This window comes from Parus major, chromosome 2, assembly GCF_001522545.3.
Source record: "Parus major isolate Abel chromosome 2, Parus_major1.1, whole genome shotgun sequence".
Taxonomy (NCBI): Eukaryota; Metazoa; Chordata; class Aves; order Passeriformes; family Paridae; genus Parus; species Parus major.
The window spans coordinates 137,635,679-137,658,638 of record NC_031769.1 but is presented as its reverse complement, the minus strand read 5'-3'; the positions used below and the strand labels follow the sequence as shown (position 1 = coordinate 137,658,638).

The 22,960-nt window shown below is 39.7% G+C and overlaps 1 protein-coding gene and 1 long non-coding RNA gene across 2 annotated transcripts in view; one reads left to right on the top strand and one right to left on the bottom strand.

Annotated features, from left to right (window-relative positions):
• Window positions 1–377: 377 nt before the first annotated feature.
• On the bottom strand, window positions 378–11,438 carry MAL2 (mal, T cell differentiation protein 2). Its single transcript, XM_015620218.3, has 4 exons — window positions 11,231–11,438; window positions 9,006–9,176; window positions 4,657–4,815; window positions 378–2,260 (listed from the first exon to the last, which is right to left on the bottom strand). The coding sequence occupies exons 1-4, from the start codon at window positions 11,363–11,365 to the stop codon at window positions 2,180–2,182; spliced, it is 546 nt and encodes a 181-aa protein (XP_015475704.1). The 5' UTR covers window positions 11,366–11,438; the 3' UTR covers window positions 378–2,179.
• Window positions 11,439–11,525: 87 nt separating this feature from the next.
• Window positions 11,526–22,960, top strand: part of LOC107200778 — a 39,888-nt gene continuing 28,453 nt past the window's right edge. The window contains exon 1 of the long non-coding RNA XR_004496229.1: window positions 11,526–11,663. This is a non-coding gene — a long non-coding RNA (uncharacterized LOC107200778). The remainder of the gene's footprint in view (window positions 11,664–22,960) is intronic.

The window sequence follows — 22,960 nt, the reverse complement described above, 5'->3', positions numbered from 1 at the left end:
AGGTTTAAATATGCAGAACATTAAGACCTGGCCTCCATGACCTCAGCTGGCTGCAGAGACTGCAGCTGTGGCATGCACAGTCTGTGGTGTGCAGGGCATAGCCAGGTTGCAGGGCACAGGGAAACCAAATCAAAGACCAGCATCAGTTTAAAACATTGTAACTGACTTTACTCTTCTCACCAATATTCACAGAATGTCACATGGCAAACTAGCTGTGATATTAATTAAATATATGTGAAACTAGCCCCAATGCAACCGTACCTTCTCATGAAATCATAGCCTCAATTTTGTATGTCTAGCACCAGGTAAGTCAGAGTAGCAAGGCAGTTTTTTTGACACTTTCCAAAGAGACAAAATTAATAACCAGACCACAGCCATAAATATATTAAGTAACTTTAATGCTGGTTAGCATGAGTCTTCATTATACACTTTCATCCATATACTCCAGTGTAAATGTATTTTATACAATATGAAGTATTTTTAAAAGTATATGGCTCTAGATAAAATGTTCACAAAAAGTTTGGATGCAATGAGAGAATAAGGGGAAAAAAAATCAGCCAGAGTATAAAATCTTTGGAAGAAAAAAACCTTCAGAAAACAGGTACATGACAACATCCCATTGTAGTAATTCAGGATGACCAAGTGGTTCCATAGTCAGAAGGGTGCCACTCACTGCTGTGCCACCCACAAGAACTCAGCCTGGGTCAGCAGGGTACTGCTGAGGGTGGCTGCCCCTTGGAGATTATTGTACCTGACAAGTTTGATAAAGCAGCCTCCATGGCAGACACCCTTGCTGCCTCAAGGAGAGCGAGCAGGCCTGGGAATGAAGGAAATCCTTTCTTCCCTTACACAACCACTGCTGGTCTCTGCAGAATAATCAGGTGCACTGGCAAGATGTAGTGAACAAGTTGTTTTACGAATGACAGGGAGCCTTTACTGTCCCAGCTTATCTTTTTGGCACTATTCACAAAAGCAAAAGTTATTTACTAGCAAAATAACAAAAAGCTTTACCATGTGCAAAATTATACGAGTGTCAGGGAGCAGAGAACAATGCTATAGTTGAGTTTTGCTAAATCAATTTTCTGTATATAATATTACATGTCATCATACACCAGAATATTCAAGAGAGGCTCAATTAAATGTCATTCGCATGAAAAGCAAACTCCATAGTGGGTGGACTGCTTTGCATTCCACTGCTTTCAGCACGATGTTGCATAGGCATCTGTCCAAATAAAAATCACCTTTACAACACTGCAGCTTTAGAATGCAACAAATAACACACTGCAAGAATTGAGGTCAGACATTATTCACTATTTGGTAACATTCCATTCAAATGATATTGACTCACATAATACCTAACAAATGCAGCACTTGAAGTAGCAAGAACAAAGCTGTACTCCAACAAAGTTAAACAGTGCAAAATTTCCTGTTAAACAAAAATATACCATGTATATACACACACAACTCAAATGCACTGTTTTGTTTTATAGTATAAATATATCTGATTAAGCAAAATTCCTAAAACGAATAAACTACTGATTGAAAGTCCCAGTTTTCATCTAGTATGGAACACAGTAAGCTTTAAGGCTCAGGTGACCCTAGCCAGACACAGCTATAAGTGAATATAAAAAGATTTCACTGGATGTTTTTTAAAAATATTTTCTCTGTACATCAAAGTTAATAACATATAGGTACTAAGTTGCAATTTCAAAGTCAGCTTGGGATCTGGTCATGCAAAGGGCAGAACACCCATGACTCTACCAGGAGCCTCAAGGCTCCACCTGTGTGGAGTGCTCTGTAATGCTGCAAAGCACTTAATCCCAAGGCTTAACAAGGGGCGAGTATTTTAGCTGCCTGTGCACTTAACATCTTGGCTTGGTTTCCATTTTCTTCCTTTTCTGGCGTAGCACTGGAGGTCTGTTGTCTGCTAATGACATATCTCTTTATCCCTAAACTCTCTATTATCTTACAATGAGTACACAGTAAAAGTAAATATCAGAAAGGGAAGAGATGGAAACATTTTTCTGTTGAAGAAATCCTGATTAGGGGTTACTTGCATTTAAAGCAGATTTTAAGTAGGGGAAAAAAAAAAAAAGTCTTTTTAGAATTAAATTACAGTAAAACAGACATGTAGCACTTAATTTGATCTGAAGTGGAACACGTGGGCATTAACCTCTCTTCAACTGTTATTTAGCCTCCATCTCCTTAATGCCAGGGCTGTGCTGCAACCATAACAAATAGCTGTTGCAAAGGCAAAAATCTAGAGGAGGAGCAGAGGAGGAGAGAGAAAAAAAAAAAAAAAAAAAAAAGAAGAAAAAATAAAAAAGTGAATTACACATATTGTTCTACAATATTTTTCTATTCGAAATGAATACAGGAACACAAGTGATTCAAAAGGTCTCTCCCCCAATCAAAAGGCTTAATAAGGTAAAGACAGGTTTGGGATCCTCTGAAGTTTTCTCAGGAACTTCTCTGTAATAACCCCATTTTACTACTATCTCATGTTACTACTATTCACTTGTTTGCTTCAGCAGACATTTAGAAATAGAATATCAAATAAAATTTCTGCATAAGTTATGGTGAAAGTAAATGTGTATGTACACTGTGTATTTCAGTTCTCTTATCTAGACTGATCAAACATCAATCTCAGATGTTTCTAACTGAATGCCTTTACCTCAGCAAACATCAAAGAAGACATCCCTCCAAACAGCAGAACTCTTTTACTTGGAGAAACACAGAAACAACAACTCCCATCTGGCCTCTCTGACCAGATATTCAGCCATTAGAACAACTTCCCAGGCAATGCCAGGGAAATTGCTCCTGCATAAAAACTGATTTGAACTGAAGGTCATGCCACAATGAAAGTGAATATATAATGTACACTGGACCAAAGAAATGAGAAACAGGATTTCTGAAAACATGTCTCATATTATCCAGTGATAACAATGAATTGTCTCTTGTAATCTACCAATTCAATGATCCTTTGCTTTACATACAAGTGTTAATTTAACTAATTAAAGTTTTGAATAAATGCTACACCACAGAACTGTAAAAACTGAACATATATATATTTCTAATCATGTTAAATAAATGTGATCTTAAAAGACAATGTTAGAAACCTTTTTTCTTTTTGTCATGTGGCTCACAGGACTGTTTTAATGATATATTTTTAAGATTCAAAATTTTTTTCTGGATGCTTTGACTTCCTAAATATATACTTCTAGAAAAAATGCAAAGACACAAAGGACTACATTTATTTAATTCACCATTTTCCAGCTACTCTTAATTAAGATACTGAGGCAAGCTACAAAAGAGTCTTCTCCTCCTCTATCTTGACAGGGATTTGAGGGGCTTGAAGAATTGAATTCTGCCTTAAAAAAGTTAGCATGGAAGCAGGGAATGGTTTCTTGGTGTGACCAGTATTCTGTTGTCAGACCAAATGACTGCAGTGACCATATACTCAGGGGGATCTGAACACACTAAACCATGATGAAGAGGTACACTTAAGGATAGAATTTAAGATATTTGCTCAGTATAAAGTCCCTCCCTTAGTTCAGGAACAGCTGGAACATCACCTCTGTCCTCGTGCCACATGGCCACCCAGGAATCAGACGTGCTTGAGTATGTTACTGGCAGGTGGGTGATGTGAGGAACACTGGCCTTGGGACACTGACATGCCCACTTCACCTCTTCAGGGCCTGGCTTGCCAAAGCTCAAGGCTTTTCCTTTCTATTCTGCTCTTGCAGACAGAATGTGAATCTTACACCTTCTGTTCACCTGTTTTCATTTTAAGATGAACTGAAAGTGCTTACTGTGCAAAAGTTGTGATGCACAGAGTTTTAAGGACAAAAGATAACCCCAGAGGGTTTAGAAGCTTAATATATACAGTTCCCTGGTATGAAAGTCTTTGGATGGAACAAAAAATTAAGAGCAGTGGTTTCAGTTCTTTAAGTTAAGCCTGACACACCTCTACTCATCCCTGAAGAGTCCAGCCAGGATTAAAACTAAAGCCTGTTATATTTTCTGATTCAGCTGTGCACACCCACATCACCAAATACATTGATTCAGTGATGATGCAACTACAGTGAAAAAAAGGCATTCTGGGCTTACGCTATCAAGAAAAGCACTCCAATAATTGCAATAAGAGACAGCAGAGTCTTGACGTAGTAAGGACTTATGTGGAGCTTCATAAAGATCTAGTCCAAATTTTTTTATCTTCATGACATGTTCAGGACTATCTAAATGGTAAAAAAAAACCAACTGAAATTTTGAGCCATGGTGTAAATTTCATACCTCATACCTCATCCTTGGATAAAGGCTCAGTTGTTCTTTTTTCTCTACTAACCAAAATGTTTTTACAAAATACATTGTCTAAAAAATATAAGCTGTAGTGATCATGTATTTTAAAACACTACAGTAAACACTATCAACTCTACACTATACTGAAGAATAAGCAGTTTATCCCATAAGCATTAGCTGATACCAATATTTTTGCATGTTTCTTTTAGATACTACTTGCTGCTGTCAAAGGCAATTCTTTCTCTCACAGCTCCTCTTTCTATTCCAGTTTGCTGTTAAATTCCCAAGTTGAATGGCTGGCTACAAGTGCTTGCTACAGACTTATGTTCCCCTGATACAAATATATGAAACACCTACCGAGGCTGCTATGCTTATGTTATATTCACGGCCACTTAGAATCCTCTCATATGTGGTGGAGTTGAATTTGCGGGGAAAGTGATGCAGAGATGTAGTTGCTGCTTGCAGTAGAAATGCTCCAAAATAAAAGACAAAAGTAGCCCCATGGAAAATAAAGTCCTAAAAAGCAAATAAGAGAATCAGTCTGGGCTTCAATACATATCTAATTCTTCTCATCTCAGTACAAATGAAATCCAGCACTGAAACATGAAACGAGAACTGATAACACTAACTTGAGATAAGCAGTATTAAATCCATCTGACAGCTTAACCTGGACATGTTTTCACAGCTTCTTGCAATTATAAGCAACTCACTAACATTATCAGTGATCAAGGGCAGCTCTCCCTCTCCCCAAATCTTACGTTCTTTTTAAATTAAGAGGCACATATTCTTCTTTATGTACATGCTGACATTTTAGACCACCTTAAAGTTAGTGGAGTTTACAGAAATCTCCCTTCAAACAGATAAAAAAAGAAGACATATACAGGCCAACTTGATCACAATTCAAGCAGTACAACACAATCTTGCAGTCCCATAAGTCTCTTCTCAGCTATAACAAAAGCTTCAAACATCTTCACTCCATGCTTAAATTTTGCTTCTCTAAATGCCCAGAAACAACTCAGCTTTGACACAGCTTAGATGTCCAACATCCTAATACAATGAGATCCAAGAATTGGGGCATTTCCACAACTCTCTCTGACTTGGCTCTACCTAATAGTCATTAACCTGACAGCTCTTCATGATACTGTGGAATAAAATGTCCAAGACCTGTGAGGACAGGTTTTAGGATTTATTTCAAATATGCTTTCTCTACTGGCCCTCTCCAGGCAATTCCCTCCACAATGATGAATGCTAACTGAACATAAGGTTTAAACTCCTAACTCATTTCCGGGTTCCATTACTGACACACATGTAAAAAGTCTGGTGCCTTTGCAGGCCCTAGTTCAGATCCCAGTATTGCAGCAGCAAGATCTAAGGCATGTTCTGGTACAGTTTAAAATGTCTATTCTTCCAACATCTCCTTCCATTATTCAGTCTGAAAAGCTGACATTTGCACTGCACTCAATTCTTGATCCATACAACATATCCTTTGTGCCTATACCTGTAAAGGTCTGGAAAAGCCACAGAGACAATTTTAAAATATACACAAGTATATGTGTGCTTTATGATACCTATGATATGCAGTCTAACTCCAGTACTAATGAGTTCCTTATGAACTTTAACTTCACTTAAGTGCAGTAGACTATCAGTATGCCTAGAGTGAGAACCCAGGATACTTTATGTGTGTCCAGCAGACAGCACTCACCTGCATAGAAATTACTGTGTGACATCCTCACCTGCTGCCTGCCTGAGAGCAAAGTGAGAATGTGCTGCACTACCTTGTCCAGAGAAATGCATTTTTCTTCATATATGTAAGATTTTCTTTTAATTGAAAGAATCTTCTTTTCAAACACATTACTTGTTCCACATTTGACTGCAGTTAAAGCTACTTAAATCATACCCTAGTCAGTTTTGGTAAGTTATGATACAAGCTGCTACTACAGTATCCCCATTCCACTTAGATCAGGACTGACTGCATACAGGAGAGATATTTTTCTGGAGAGACTCTTTCATCTCCTTCATTCTCCTGCCAAACCCTGTAATTTCCTTCTCCTGGAAGCAATTATAGTGAAGCTCTGTAGCATCAGTAAGGTTTCTCATTTACATGGTTATGGTTTCTGTGACCAAAAATGCCAAGATATTGTGAGGGACCTTTTCTTGGGTTTTAGTAATTATTGTTATCTACTGTCTAACTCTCCCTTGCTTCCACACTTGTATAATCATTGAAACCTCATACAAAGTGTATGTAAAACACTATCAGAGCAGCATGATAAGTTCACATCTAATTTTGTAAATGAGTGTGTTGTGAGTCACGCTGTAAAGGGCAGTACTTGTCATACCATCTGATTTAATACACTGATGTACTGAGTGATGGAGCTCCATAAGGTCCATATTTTCCACTGTGTACTATCTTATTTTTAAAGTATCTTTATTAGTATGAGCAGATATATTTACACCATAAGGTATTACTAAATCCAGGACTACATTTATAGTAACAAAAAGAGTTTGAGTGTTTCCAGTAATTAATTATTTATTTGCAACAGAACGTGGAAAGGCCCCAACTTGTCAAGTGCTGCTAAAGAGTTTAGTGTCAACACATTACAAAACATTTGGGTATCCGAAAATAGTGGTAAAGTGTCTTCTCCTATATTTGTTGACAGCTGGAAGGGGCTGGGTTTCAGCTACCAACTTAGAGACAAAATTATTCCCTTTGCACTTATTTAAGATCACAGAATCACAGAATTACTAGGTTGGAAGAGACCTTCCAGATTATCGAGTCCAACCCATGCTCTAACACCTCAACTAAACCATGGTACTGAGTGCCACATGCAGTCTTTTTTAAACACATCTAGGGACAGTGACTCCAGCACCTCCTCAGGCAGACCATTCCAGTCTGACTGGATGTCAATTGAGTTATAGCAGCTGTTTTGATAAAGTTATAGATGCAGTTTTTATACTAGTCATGTATCCATTTCCTGACATAGAAAAATTTCCAGCAATTTATTATACACAAGGGGACAAAATTAACAGTACAACAAACTGCCAGCATCAAGAAGCCAATGTGTAACACACACGACTGTTTTAAGATGCAATTTGTATAGCATTTTCAATCTATAAAAGGCTTTGTCCTTACGCAGCAACTCTTAAATAAATGCATGATTGTAAACTGGCAAACAGTTTCAATGAAACCCAGGACACTATTAATTTACTTTAGTTATGCTCAAGGGCTTTGTTGCATCATAATTTGTGAGGATGTTGCAGCATAAATCCCTGTAAAGGTCTCTGTGATTGCAACTGATTATTAGCCTAATTACTGTCTGTATTGTGCTGGAAAGCCAATGCTGTATGTATGTATGTTTATTCACTATCAAAGTTCTAAAGTTTGTTTTTTAATAGAATCCAGTCTGTTAGCACTGATGGGCTTTGATTTATCAGAGCTCCAAACTCATAAAGCTTTATGATTTGCTTTTAAGAACTTCTGTTTTAAGAAGTTAATGAATTGCCTGAACAGAGAGACGTCCACAGCTGTTGACACTGAAGCATGCAATTCCAGCTATGATCAGGGGGAGTGTCAACAGGAGAACTAAGCTGCCCAGGAGGAAAGTGAAGGTGATCAGCAGTTACAGTCAGACATACTTCAGCAGTTTAGAAGTTGCAGTTCTTTCGGAAGATTTTTTTTTTGAAAATTAAAAATTATGATCACAGTTATGCCACCTCTTATTATTCATTTCCAGTACTATAATGTGTGGTATAATCTCATGCTAAACTACTTGAGTACTAAAAACTCAAACTAAAAAACAGTTAATGACAATGAAGGAGCATGTAAATTACCAGTCAATAACCTGAGGTATCCATGTGGTTGACAAAAACTAATACAAAAACCTTCCCTTTTTTAACAGGAAGCTAGAGTCTTTGAGAACTACTGGCACAAGCCATAACAATCAATTCAACAAGATTCAGGCTCTGTCTTCAAAATGAAAAGCTCGGCAAAGAATACTTATATCTTCTTACATCTTATATCAGCCTCCAAGCTCCATCTAAGAAAGATGAAGATGTTAAGTCTCCTGTTAAGATGTTAAGATATCATAGTGCAGATTATGATGTCTTTTACCACCTAAGGTCTAACAGCCACTCATCATTGCTCCCCTAGCTTTGAGGAATTGACCCAAAAGTCACAAGTAGACTTTCTTAGGAACTGGAGAGGACCTTCTGGGTGCTGAAGTACAGTCTATGCTATCTCAGACAATCACCTCACACAGTATATTCATAAATGCATTCTTTCCTTTATAATATTAGATATATCTTTCTACATCCCATTATTCACAAGGTGTTACTACCACTTCTCTAATAGTCAGAAAGTATTTTCTGATTTCCAGTCCACAATAATTTCTGGCCATTTAAACCAGTTTGTTGTCACGCCTTGTTAAATGAGTCCTCTTCCTGTTGTGCATACATTTTATATGCTCAGAGAGGACAATTTTGAAGGTACTCCTTCAAAAGCTCCTTCAGCCTCCATCATAAAACAGGTCTTGGATTTCCTCTGCCACCTCTGTAACCCTATTCTTTCTTTTTCCAGTTTTGAATTCCTGTTTGAAAAACTTTGTGCTAAAGCAAACAGTCAGGTGTTAAAACTTAGGATCAACACTTCTCATTGAACATTTTTCAGTTTATAAAACAAACAGAATCCTTAAATGAAGAAAAAATCTTACCGCTTGGTTCCAGTTGACAGCAAGTCTATTTGCATAACCAAAGAGGAACACGGAGAGAAACACAATGGAGAGGAACCACGCTGTTACTGCCACAAACATTACCCATCCCTGCAGCAGTGGCAGTGGAACTTGGGTAGAGGCGACCAAAATCCAGACTATTGTTCCAAACAGCTGCAAGGAAAGAAATACAGAGAATGAACTGAGAGATAACTTTTGCTCCATCTTTTCTGCCTAAGAACTGATATTACACATTACATATCATCAGATGACTCTTAGGAATCATGAGAAAATACTCCAAAAGTACTCAGAGCCCAAGACCTCCTCTCAGAAATGATAGGCACTAAGCGGTGAAAGGACCACTATGAAATTCCTAAAAGCTCTTAAAATAGTCTTGAAAGTGGGATTTACAAACCCAGGTGACTTGTGTGCTGCTGCTGAAAATTCTACCCTGACTGAATTTTGGGCAAAATATAAGAACCGTGAAAACACAGTTCACACACACACAAATCTCTCTGTATTTACACAGATCAGCACAAAAAGGATGTACTTGTACTACTTTGGATTCAATCTCATACTGTTTCACTTTGTAGTCCTAATCAGATGAGATACAGAAAGAAGATAAAAACACACCCATTTTTTCAATGTATTTGTAATACAAAGCTGAAAGAGGACACAAAGCATTAAAGCAAAAGAAAAAGCTAGAATACAGAATGAGTTGTAAACTATGCTGCAAAGACTAGAAAAATATAGAGCTTTCCAGAATCATGTTAACTTGGAGAAGAATTCAGCAGTGGCAATTTTCATTTCAGCAGACTCCTCACAGAAAATGAGTGGTAGGGACGCTGTGCTAGGAATGGTCTGATGGAGAATTTATGTACTCTAAAGCTTCCCTGGTTTAATCAACTCTTGGCCTAAGGAACACTACTATTTCTTCCTGCAAATCCTGCCTTTTAATAAAAAAGGATAAATAGGTAACAATTATAATTCACTCCAAGGATGTTTGCTTATTACAGAAATACTGAACTGCATAATCCAACTTGATAAATAGTGTCAACTAAAATCTATTTCCAAGCACAAGTTACTTCTTTCCTGTTTAAATTCTACAGATTTACAAAACAGAAGTCAGAGGTTACATTTTCAGATTCAGAGAGCTTTCTTTTGTATCAGCTGGGTAAGAGATACCTTTCAAAAGATGCCTGCTATAAAATTAGTTGGTTCCTCTCTGCTGTTACACTGCAGCAGCACATATGTAAAGATGCATTGCTAGTCTCAGTTCAAAGCTCCCATGGGTTTATGTATTACTGTTCAAGTTGTTCTCTAGGGTTCCTTTTTTAGCTGCGAAGAACGAAACTTTCTCTAGTTTCACAAGACTGCAGGTGCAAGTCTGTTACTTGGTGACCAGAGAGTGATGGGCAGTGAGGAAGTAAAAGGGATAGCAGAAAGAGTCTGTTAAACAGAAAACAGAGACACATTAAATGTTTTCAGTATTTTGAATGTGCAAACTTGCAGGGTTTAGAACTGTACTGTAGAGACTGCTGTAATGTCAGCACCCACTGTTGTGCTATTTCCCTCACACTACACCTGTCCACTACAGCTTGGCTGTCAGATGTACAATTGGTTGGCAGACCGAATTAACCTTTTGTCCCTACTGCCTCTGGGCCTGATTCAGTACCCAGACTTGTGTTTCGAGTTTCGACTTGTCCCTTGCTCAGGTACAATTTTACAGCTTGTGAGGTGGGATCCAGCTCACACACTGGAACCCAAGCAGTATTCTGCTCTGACCATAAGAAAAATACCTAAAATTAATAAAGTCAGATGAGTTCTACTAAGTTTTTATAAGTTCTATAAGTTTTCATGTTTTTTATCTCCCACTAATCAGCGGCACTGCAGAGCGCCATACCCAACCCCAGCTCAAAGGTCCTCAGCCCTTTGCACACCAGCGAGGTCTAACACACACATGACATTGAACATACTTATAGGAGTTTGCAGAGGACGCGTAACACGCGCACGGACAAAACCTGCCGTAACTCTCCGTGTGCCTTTTTGGGTCGGGGGGACAGCGTGGCTCAAAGCCTCGAGAGCCCCGCGAAAGCCACCTGTGTGTGGGGCCGGTCCCGCTGCGGCCCGGCCCGGCCCGGCCCCCACACCTGCCCCGCTCACAAAATGGCAGGTGAGCAGCGCGGGTAGGCCCGCGGCCGCTCCCCACCCCGGCCCCTCGCACTCACGATCTCCAGGAAGATGACGGCTCCCGAGAAGGTGCGCAGGATCTCCAGGCCGGAGGGCAGCGTGACCCGCGGAGGCGGGAAGTAGGGAGCGGGGTTGGGAGGCGGCGGCATGGACGAGGCTCCCCTGGGCAACATGTTGCTGCGGCGGCGGCTGCTGTGCCGAGCGCGGCCAGGTGGGCGAGGAGGCGGCGGTGAGGGCGGGCGCAGGTGCGGCCTCCCCCTGCCCGGCCCGGCCCGGCGCCGGCACCGCCCCGCAGCCGCCTCCTCGCCCGGGGCTGGGCGGCGGCCCCGCCGTGCGGGCACCGCGGCCGGGAGCGGGCCGTGTCCGGCCGCCGCCTCTCGGCTTCCCCAGGAGCGCGGCGCTCCGCATTCGCGAGTCCTGAATCAGGCCAGCCGGACTCGGGCGTGATTTCCTAATGCCGGTTTGCAAAAGGTTGTTATTTACCTTCTGGTTACGGATATTTGGGCTTTTGTTGGTTTGTTTTTCTTTTTTTTTTTTTTTTAAAGGAGCCTACTAGGTTGTCCATTCAAAATATTGAAAACATTTGATTTGTCTCTTCTTTTTGTTCGGTCTGGTTCAACTGTGCACCATTGCTTAAAAGTAATAGAAAATGTTTGTAAAAGTTTGGGGTAGAGAAAGGTACACATCCACCCGACCATTTATAATCCATTTCATTTCTTGCACTTCTTTGTAAAAGCATATTCTCCAGATAAAGGATTTGCCATTCAGCAGCACTTCACTTATTTCTCCCGTCGTGACTTAGACTGGGATGTCCTGCCTCTGGAATGACCGAGTTTCACCTAATGTTGTCCCATGCAGTGTTTATCCTCCACACATGCAGCAGTGACTTTACAGATTACACTTTAAGAAGGTTTCATGCAAGTGTGTGTAGCTGCTCTGGAAGTTGAACTAGCTTGGGCATGAGGACTGTATTCCTCTCTTTTTAGATGCATGATGTTTCTCAGATATGCTTTTGTGATGACAAGAAATGCCACAGCTGTCTTCCCCATGCCAATCCAAGCCCTAGGTGGAGAGCAGCTGGCTCCATAAAACAGGACTCATCTGCGTTTCTATTACACCATTTTGTACATAAATATGTTTGATGCTTTCAAAATGTATTAATAGCTGCTTGGCTTTGAAATCATGACTTCTAAAGGAGGAAGAAGAAAAAGTTTGCATTCTTTCTTGTGCTCTGTCTTTATCCCTATGCCTCTTGAACTCTTACATAGGAGATGTGGGATTGAATCCCCATGAGGCTGAAGAAGGCACTAAGCCCAGCCTCCCCCTCTTTTTTGAGTCCTTCACCCCATCGATTATCCAGTGAGATTTTTTTTTTTCCCTCTAGACCTATTTTAAAAGTGAACCTTGTATCCCATCCATTTATCTTCAGGAGAAGGCCCCAGGCTCTGGAAGTGCATGCCTACAGGACATGGTTTGGGTGTGTTTTGGAAAGGAATGAGGTTCACATTTGTGCCTAAGTGATTAGGTGTAGGGGGTTTGTTCTTGGGGTTGCATTCTGGAGATCATATGTCCAATTAATTGTACAGTCTGGCCCAAAATCTGTTAAGACTGCCCTGCAGAGGTAGAATTCTGAGTGGGTGGAAAACAGGGTTGGTTAGTTTATGGTTCAGTACAAGAAATGTGATTGTCCTTATCTTACACAAAGGAAGTACAAATAATACTTGGTCATAAACATTTCCAACATTATTATCCAGCTGCACAGTTAATCTGTGTGAACTCCAGCAGTACTGGATTTTACTAATGATTACATACCATGTGCACTCACTTTTTCTAGCTTTTAAATATTGTTTCTTTCTACCTGCACATTCCTTACAACACTTATTTTCCTGAAATTTAGTCAGCTTTAACAAAAAAGTCCAAATTTCAGTTTCACTACTAGGTATACACTGAGTAGAGTTTTGGCTGTGCTTTTTCCTAAATCCTAATCATTTAAATTAATATGTCTGTTTAAATTATTTTTGCTGTGTTTTGACAAGATGTGCTACAGTGCCATGTGGGATTGCTTTTATACTGATTCATATACTGTTTGAATCTTTTAAAAACTGGGTTTTTAAAGAGATTAGTGTCAGGAGAGCATTTTTAAGTTTCCATGCAAAAGCACATGTTTGTGTTGAACTGTTTTTTCATAGCATTTCTGTGTAACTAATTGCATCTTGGCTTGTTACAAGGTAAACTAATGATGCAGCTTCCAGTCCACCAGAGTCAACAAGTAGACAGAAGTATATTGATTCACTGTGTGTGGGAAAGTGTGTCTGTACAACCACAAGGACTAAAAACTGCTCTTAAATGGCTGTTAAAAGCTCTTTCCCCTTCTTGTTCTTATGCTTATGGCAGAATAATGTAAAAGAGGCGTTGTCACAGAACTGTTAAACCAGCTGCTATCAATTTTAGATTAGGAAAATAATTGATGGTTTAATTCCACATATAGTGATTTCCATATTATATATTGAAATGAAAATATATATTTTGGAATGCTGTAATTCTTCTCCCCTAGGTGGCCAACCGTCAATAAGTTATGAAAATCTGTAGTCAGCTATAATAAAAGATAAATTAGTATTTTGAAAAACATATACATATACTGGGTATGAAAATTACAACTCAGGCCTATGCAGCAGTATTCAGACTACCTTTTGGTAGTATGGCATGATACTTCTGGAAGAGCTGAATATTAGTAAGGATACTAGAATAATAGGTGAAAGTGATGTCAATTTCAGAATTCACGGTCCTTAACACCTTATCTGAGTATGTTATCGTGAGCATTTCAGGAAGAGATGTAATCTCATGTCCTGTGTTACAGTGTGCACAGGAGTGGTCTGCCAACGTGGTCAAAGAGATGGAAAATAAACCAAATAAATGATAGTAGCCCTATTCTCCTGTTGCTCTGTTTATTCAGAAGCAGATTTCCCCAAGCCAGAGTGGGGAGCAAGGTTTTCCTGACAGTATTAGGACCTGCTTCTTTCTTCCAGTTACTTTCTTGTTCTGGAGGAAGTCACCCCCAAAAGTCATCTGTGTTTCTTTTAGATTTGCGAAGCTGTTCTTTCTTAAGATGGAACACAAACTCTTCTAATCCTATAGATAGTTACGTATCAAAAATAGAAAGTCTGGAACTGATCATGCAAAACAGACTTTTTGTTTATGGATGAATTAATTTAACATGCTTCTGAAAATTGCATGCAGGGTTCTGATCTACTGGTACAAACTCTGGAGTCATTCCCCTTTAACCACTGGAATTAAATAGGCATAAAAATGGTTTGCATAAGATGAGTGATAAGGAAAGCCTTTAGCATCATTTGTGCAGTGTATTTACTCAGTGGTACCAGAACTTCAGGGTCATGGTTGGGCTTATGCATATTATGAATTAGTGTGCAAATGCCACCACATTGTTGAGGTTTCTTGGGAGTCAGTGCAAGAGTTTTAATCTTTAACAGGCTGGGCCAGGCTTCTGAATGCATGCTGCCCCTTCTTGCATCATTACACTGTGGGGAAAACAACTATTGAAATATCTTACTTCATCCAGTTAAACTGAGCTTGGGAGGTTTGCTGAGGAGAGGAAGTGAAGATAAATGTGCCACCTGTTTGGTCCACCAGTACCAGGGATGGCTGGTTACCAAACCAGTCCCTGGAGCAGCTTAAAGCAGTGTCAGAACTGTTCTCAGCAGTGATTTCTGACTGGCTTATAAGGCTACGGTGGTACTTTGGACATGACCTCTTCCTGCAGAAGTGTCTTCTGTGCCCAGAGATGTGGGATGAAAGGCATTGACCTGGTTACTTTGGCTCTCAGGATACCCTTTACAGCAGGGAATCCTTTGCTGGCTGGTTAGGGGTGTTTGAGGGTCCCTTCCCACAAGCACCACACAGCTGGAGGCTGGTGTGGAGCCAGGGACTCTCAGTGGTGGAGTAAACTGGTGTTAGGGAGGTCAGGCTGAGCCTCCTGACCTGTCCTCTCATAACATTGTTTCCATGCTCCTAAGGTTACCAGCACTTCATTTGTTTGACTTGGTGGCGCTGCTCTTTTCTAGCAATATAAGGTGCCAAGGGCCAATTTTCCTTTGATTTACTTTGAGAAATTCCTTTTAGATGTGTGAGGGTGCAACAAAGGTAAAAATGCAGAATCTCATCATAACATAGAGGAGGATCCTGACCTGAGATGGTGCAGGAGACAAGATGAGTAGACAGGGACATGGCAGAGCAAAACCAAGTTACCTAATGGGAAAATGTCTCAAGAAGTCAGTGTTCTGCTTCTTGGCATAGGTGAGCCAGCAGGAAAAATGGTTTGCATGGATTGTCCTCAGAAGAGTGTGAAAGTCTCAGAGGTACAAGTTGGGAGTATGACATTGTTGTAGATGAGGGAAGAGTAAATAGCACTGGTTGTCTATGACAGAATTGTCCAGGGAAAGCAGGAATACAGCAGCAATACTTTTTTTCCCGTCCCACTCCAGCTTCATGGTATAAAAGAGGACCAGTTCAGCCATCGCAGAGGGACTGAAGGAGAATGTGCTAAGTGCTTCCATTGCAGGATGCAGCACAGACCCCTGCCATTGGTACTGCTGGTATCGTGGGCCTCTTCTCACTCTGTCAACACTCAACACTTGATAGTAATCTTTGCTCTTAACGTGTTGGCCTCTGATCTTATCTCCCATTGGGCAGCAGTAGGTATCCACTGTTTTCATGAACTATCAGTGCTTTCAGGAAGTCACCTTTTTCCTCAGTTGCAGTTTGTTTGCCTTCTAGGGACTGTTTTATTGAACAAAATCCTGGCTAAAAATCCAATATAAGGCAAAGAATAATTAGGCAAAAGATAATGGTGGCTTTATTTTGTGATGACTAAATTCAGGAAGGAGAAGCATGGAGACATTGAAATACAATTGTATAAAAAAGCACTGTAATGGTTTGAAATAGCATAAAAATGCTGCTGCAAAATGAGTCTAAAGATTTCAAAGCACTCTGAGTATTTATTTATAATAAAAAGGATCTATCAGTGTTACAATGTATACACATAATTAGGACTTACCTGATTACTGTTAGTAGTATGGTAAAGAGCTCTTTGTATATAGGCATTATTAGGGGCATCATAAGTAACTTCTGTATTTTGAGTTAGTTTCAGTTTGCTTAAAACAGCAGGGTCTTATTCTAATGACATCTGTTGTTACTTACAGTAACTACTGGAGTTAGAAAACTGAGAGGGAGTTCTTCAGCTACCAAAACACTGGCAGACCTATGATCCTTCCACTGACTATGCATCCTTTCAAAACTGTCTCCAAGCCTCTAGCCTCCAAGCTAGAGGCATCCAAGGGCCTCTGATGTTCACAAAATTAATTAATTTCTGTACTAATAGAACAGTTTAAAAATAAACACAAGACTTATGAGTCAGATACACTGCTATGTTCTAGCTTCTTTATGGAATGTACAGTACGTGGATATTTTTACTCTTTTAAATGGTAGATGGAAAGCCATTATTGGGATTTTTCTTTTAGATAAGAAATGCTGATGCAGCTTCTAGAAACCTTCAGGTGGTCTGAGCCATGCTTCTTCATCTTTAGACACTCTGTTGCTGTTCCCATATTAATTAAGGGGGGAAAATTAAATTATCACAGTTATTTTTTTATACTGAAAAAATATTGATTTCATTATTAAATTCAAATTGTTCATAAAAAGTTATTTTATTGTTCTTATGTGTAGGTGATTTTCGGGATATTGGTACCTGGAGTGTAATTTTCTTGAGTGAAGTTTACAACATTTTATATGCTGAAGGACTCCAAGGGTCTCAATTGACATGAATGATTCATGATATATCAGCATTGGCCTCTCTTGGTTTTGGTTGTTTTATTTTACTTAGAGTAAGCACAAATACATGTTCTCTAACTTTGAACTTCAGATTTTGAATTTTTCCATCCTCTGCAATGATAAACTCCTGTAGGACAGTCAGGTATTTTCAGGAACTGGATGCCCCTTACAGAACAGGAACCTAACTTCTAATGCTTGATTTTCTCATGTCAGATTGAGAAATGCTGCTTGCTTATGTGCTCAGATCCTCTGAAAACCTGTCCTGATACTGATGGCAAGTTCCAAACAGTAACTCTTTCTGAGCCATCAAGTCCTGTAACTACATCAGAAATTAACATAACACATGAGAACAATATCTTTATTTCAGGGAATTACTGTGAATATATTTCTGCAGGCCTATCTCAGCTATTTAGTTCCCACTGAACCTCACCTCAGATTCTTTCACAATGTTTTTGATCAAGTAGATTTTGATTCACAGGAAAGCAAACAGGTTTGGGGTTTCTTTTTTTCTTTTTCTTCTTTCATAAATCCTAAACCAGTTAAACTGCATTCCTGTTGGCCTGACATCCTTCATGAAGAAATAAGTGTTACACACAGTATGTATGCAATTTCTGGATAGAAAACAATCTGTGGTGTGGCTGGCAGGTTTAGCTTACGAATCATCAAGAAAGGTGAGATGGTTTGTGCTATCCTCATATTGAGTCAAACTTTGCTAAGATATGGTTTAGACTATGAAAAATAAGTTAAAAACAATCTCACTTTCCCTCCACGATTTTTAATGGGACAACCCAATAATATTTTTTTTAATTCACAAGTGAATATTTTATTTCATTCACAGTTGCTGATGGCTTCTTATATTCATTAGTGTCTGGCTTTGCGCTGTGTTTCCTGACATCTTTCAGGATGGATATGCTTGTGCACATGCTTCTCCTATGTAGAGTGTTTCAATCCACTACAGTAAATAATTCCTGACAGTGGACTTGCCCATTGTGCTCATGTACTGGATGAGGGGAGAGAAAGGGATGGTGAATTGGCTACCAGGTAAATTTTGTAATTTATTTACAAGGCAGTAGTTAAAAAATGAAACCAAACAAATTTTAAACAGTAGACTACCTACAACTTTAAACAAAATTATTTTTCTACCCTCGGATTTGATTTGGAATGGGACCTTATGTTTGCATATCCTTCAGAGTGTTTACAGTCTGTGGCAGTGCATTTGAAATACTTGAATAGCCTTGCCTTTTTCTGCCTACCAGTAGTTTTGTGGAGCTATTTAAGTAGCTTAAATTTTAATCCACAGATATTTGAAAGAAGGATGAATCAGTGGTCAAAAAACACAGCTCATTAATTTTACATAATAGCAAAAGAATAAATAGGTCAGTATTCTGTGCATTACTTTATTCATAGGATAGTATAATTGCCGTGTAGTTAGTGTTTATGGGGTACTTTGAAGATGTAATTTATTTTACAGAACTAATGTGTTCATATATTTCTACATCTAGCTATACTCAAAAAGAAATACTTAACCTCACATGAAGTCTTTTTGGGTTTCTGGTGCAGTGAAAGAAACAAAGCTGGAATTCAGCTGGTGAAGTGCTTATGTGTATCTCCAGTTACCTTCCACTACAAATAAGAAAGCAATAGCATCATTTGATGAACAGTTTGTTTTGTGCTTTAGTAGGTATCTGGATATAGATCATAGGAATCACTTGTGTCTGCCTTGTCCTTGGTTTTGCAGAAAATGTATTTCTGCTTCTTCAGCTCCTGAGAAATTTCTCTCTCTCTTGCAAACATAGACTTGCAGAAAGCTCTAGTATTCCTGTGCTGTTGAACTGAAATTTCTTGTTGGACCTACTGATAACATTTTAGATTTTCTCTGACAAACTTTAAAGCCTTTTCTAAGGACATAGAAATTAGCTCACAGTGGGAAATCCATCAGCTCACATGGTAAGCATCTGCCAACTCTCTATTCACATTTTTCTGCAATGTTTTACTTAATCTTCTACTGACTGACTGATCATCATTGTGACTCCTTCCACCCTTCACATAGTAGAGTGTTCCATTCACTCCAGGAATGTTGTGGGAAACTGATGTAAATACTTCTATTGTATGAAGTTGGGAAAATTAGTATCTCTTGCTAGAAAATTTACTGCTGAGAGGTTAACAAGATAGCAAAACTTGCAGCATCTAGTAAGAGGAAAAAAATGAACAGGGGATTCATCACTTAAATCTGCTTTCAAAAAGATACTACTTATGCTTTTTAGAACTCTTTAGGTTTGAACTATGTCCACATCAATAAGACCAAAGTAATGACTGACATCTGGCTACTTTTAAAAAGTTATGTTTGTTTTGCAAAACACATAAGTAAAAAAAAAAAAAATGACAAAAAAGATGACATATAATGAAATTGCATCATTTGAGGTTGTGGCTCTGCAGATGCATCTATTACTGCCTTATACCAATGAGAAGCTCCAGTTCCTACTCCCCCAGCATCTGCAGGTCTGCACTTAATTAAGCACAGGAGCTCCGTGGGATTTAAGCACAGATATGGCATTGAGGATGCTGAGGTACAGCACTAAGGGCCTTAGGGATTCAGAGCTCAAAATGCACATTCACACACTCTCCCCAGCCACAGATTGCTCTGCTGTGCTTCAGTAGGCTGCTGCTGCTGTCTGCAAAATGGCATGATGTGAGTTCCTGGTCCCACCCACCTAAAAATCAATTGAAACTGTTCCTCCCTATGCTGGAAGATCTGCATGGAGCGACCTTTCCAGGCCAGGAGTGGGTGGGGCCCGTAGCTTTAGCTGGGCACGCTGCATGCAGCAGATAGACAGAAATTCTTTTACAATTTGCTGTTCTCCCTTGCCACAAAAGCATAAAAGAAGCACAGATTAAGCTACTACTTTGATCTTGCTCATTCTTTTTACCCCGTGTTGAATACTTTATGTATGACTTTAAGAAGGAGGAAAAAAGAAATAGCAATTTATGGCTTCTGTACCCATGCAAACCTATTAAATCAAGACAATCTAGAGCAATGCTTTCCAAATAACCATGTAAATCCCTCTCTCTGTGACACATTTACTATTTTTGTCATCATGCATGCTGTCAAATTGCATCTAAATAACCATTTCAGCTAGCTGAACTACAATTGCAAGGTACTTTTTAAGACTATGTAAAACTACATTGAGATGCCTATATATTCTTGTAGCTGTGGTCAAGACTGTGGCAACCTATTGCTCTAGGTGCTAATTTATTTTTTTTTAAAGTCATTAAAAGCAGTGAAAGAAGTAGAAAGAAAGAAATGGATGAGTCTCTTTGAAATGCTTGAGGAAAATGTATTCTAATGGCATATAGTGATCCTGTGATAATTTTTATTAGAGTTAATTTCCTAAAACATTATGTTTACCATAGACATCTGTACCTTAAATATGTTAAGAGCCTTGGGAGAACAGGAAGATAGTGCTTGTACTGAGTGACATTCTTCAGAATACAGAAGATCATAAATTCCTGGTTGTCCAAGAGCAGGACACATGATGAAGTATTCTTGCTATCTTAGGCAGTGTTCTTGTTTTCACTGCACATCTACAAGTAGCTTTGTAAGGAGGTTGTTGTGGCTGAACAGGGAGCTTGGTGGACCTCCAATATGGAAAGGTAATATAGAGGAGATGGAAGCAGGGACAGGCTACAATGGAATAATTTAGAAGTATTATCTTTGTAGGAGTATCCTTAGGAGATACAAAGCCTAAATGCAGTTGAGACTTGCATGGGAAGCCCAACAAGAAGAGCTTCCAACGCTTTGTTAGTATAAAAAGGCTGAGGAAGGAATATGTAGAATCATTGCTAAGTGAAGGAGGTGATGTAGTGACAGCAGACACTGATAAAATGGAGGCATTTGCTATCTCTACCTCCTCTGTTTCCATACTATCCCATGCATCTGTGCTTAGGGAAAGGGTGCAGAGAGAACTAACTACCAGCAGTAGATGAGTGTTTAGCTGGGAATTACTTCAGAGTCTGACCAGAAAACACCATGGAAGCAGGCAGACAGACCACATTCAAGGTGGCACATTTTTTTGGCACATTTCAAGGTGCCAAAAAAAAAAAAAAAAGATTGGATGTCTCTGCAGGGCCCCTCTATCACATCAGAAGGGTTATGGAGATCATGGAAGGTTCCTAATAACTGGAAATAGGTAAATGTTGCACCATTTTTTCAGGAAGGCCAAAGACAATCTGAGGAACTATAAACTGGTCAGCATTGCTTTGGTCCCTGTGGAACTTAAGGGAACGGGTCCCCTTGAGCATGTTTCTGGGCATATGAAGGAGGAGGTGATGAGAAACAACCAGCATGGATCTACCAAATGTAAATCATGTCTGACTGCCTGATTTTGTTCATGATTCTATGACTGGATTTGTGAGTGAGGGGAGAGAAGTGGCTATCATTTACTTCAAGTTTATCAAGGCTTTTGACATTGTCTCCAACAACATTCTTGTATCCCAGTTGGGATGGATGTTATGGTCTGTTTGGATAAAAATTGATTGATTTGGCTTAGAGGGGAGAGGTTAAATGAGTTTTCTCTACCCAGATAACATTTTCCTGTTTACCTAGTAGAGTGCCAGGAGATCTAGAGACTGGAACAGTCCTGTTTAACATCTTTACCAGGTACTTCAAGGAGGTGATAAAATCCACTTTCCTGAGGTTTGTAGATGATACCAAATTGGAGGCAACAGTGAATATGATGTGGACAGTGCTACCATACAGAAGAACCTAGGCAGGCTGGAGGAATGGGCCAAGAGGAACCTTATGAAATTCAGCAAGATAAATACAAAGTTCCTGTCACCTGGGAATGCTGAGACTTTGCATCAATATATGCTGGGGGTGACTTCCTTTACTGCCAAGGCTCTGGAGAGTCCTGGCAGACAGCACATTGCCTGTGCATCAGGAGTGTGCCCTTGCAGCAAAGAAGGTAATGGCATCCTGACTGTACTGGAGAGAGCACAGCCAGGAGCTTGTGGGAAGGGATTATGCTCCTGCTCAGTACCTGTCAGACCACAGCTAGGCACTCTGTCCTTTTGAGCCCCTCCAGGAAAGGCAATGAGAAATTTAAGCCAAGTTTAGCTGAGACTCCCCAGAATGACTGGAGCCACGTGAGGAGGTGTCAAAGGAACTGGATTTATTCAGCCCGGAGAAGAGGTGGCTTCAGGTGAACCTGACAGCAGCCTGCCAGCACCTATGAGGGTGTCTTCAAGAAGACAAAGCCAGGCTCTTCACAATAGGAAGTTAAGTGGTAAAAAACAGCAAGCATAAATTGAAACAAGAATATTTGGCCTGGTAATAATGGAAAGAAAAACATGTGAAAAAGTTATACTGGGATTAGGTAAAATGGTTTAGGTGTCACACATTAACAGACCATATATTGTGCATAGTATGACACCTTTTCCTATGTTCCTGGCTCCATCCACCTAATGTATAAACCTAAGATAATTTATCCACCACAGTGAATTTACATTGGCTAGCAGTGGAAACCTTTGATGTAGCCCAAATTCTTAATTACAGCAAGCATATTTTTTCTTCAAAACATGGCTAAAATATTTCAGTTAGTTAAGGCACAAGCCTGTGTCCACAAGGCATGGGGCAGGCACCTACCTGCCAGGTTTCCTCTGTGGTATAAGCTTTTTTATTTACCCTGGCCTGTGAGTTGAGCTTCTTGGCAAAATTTATTAACTGGGGTTAGTGCTGCAGCAATGGGCTGCACAAGCACCTGCTCACACTTATGCCTGGCTGCATTGAACATTGGACATCTGCTGTGCTCCTCTGCTGTCCCTCTTCTCTATTTAGCAAAGGAGCTGCCGTCCCAAGTCTGCTTGTTCCAGCTGACGTAGCTCTGCCCAGTGTTCCAATAATACATAGAGGGTAAAAGGGTTGGTTT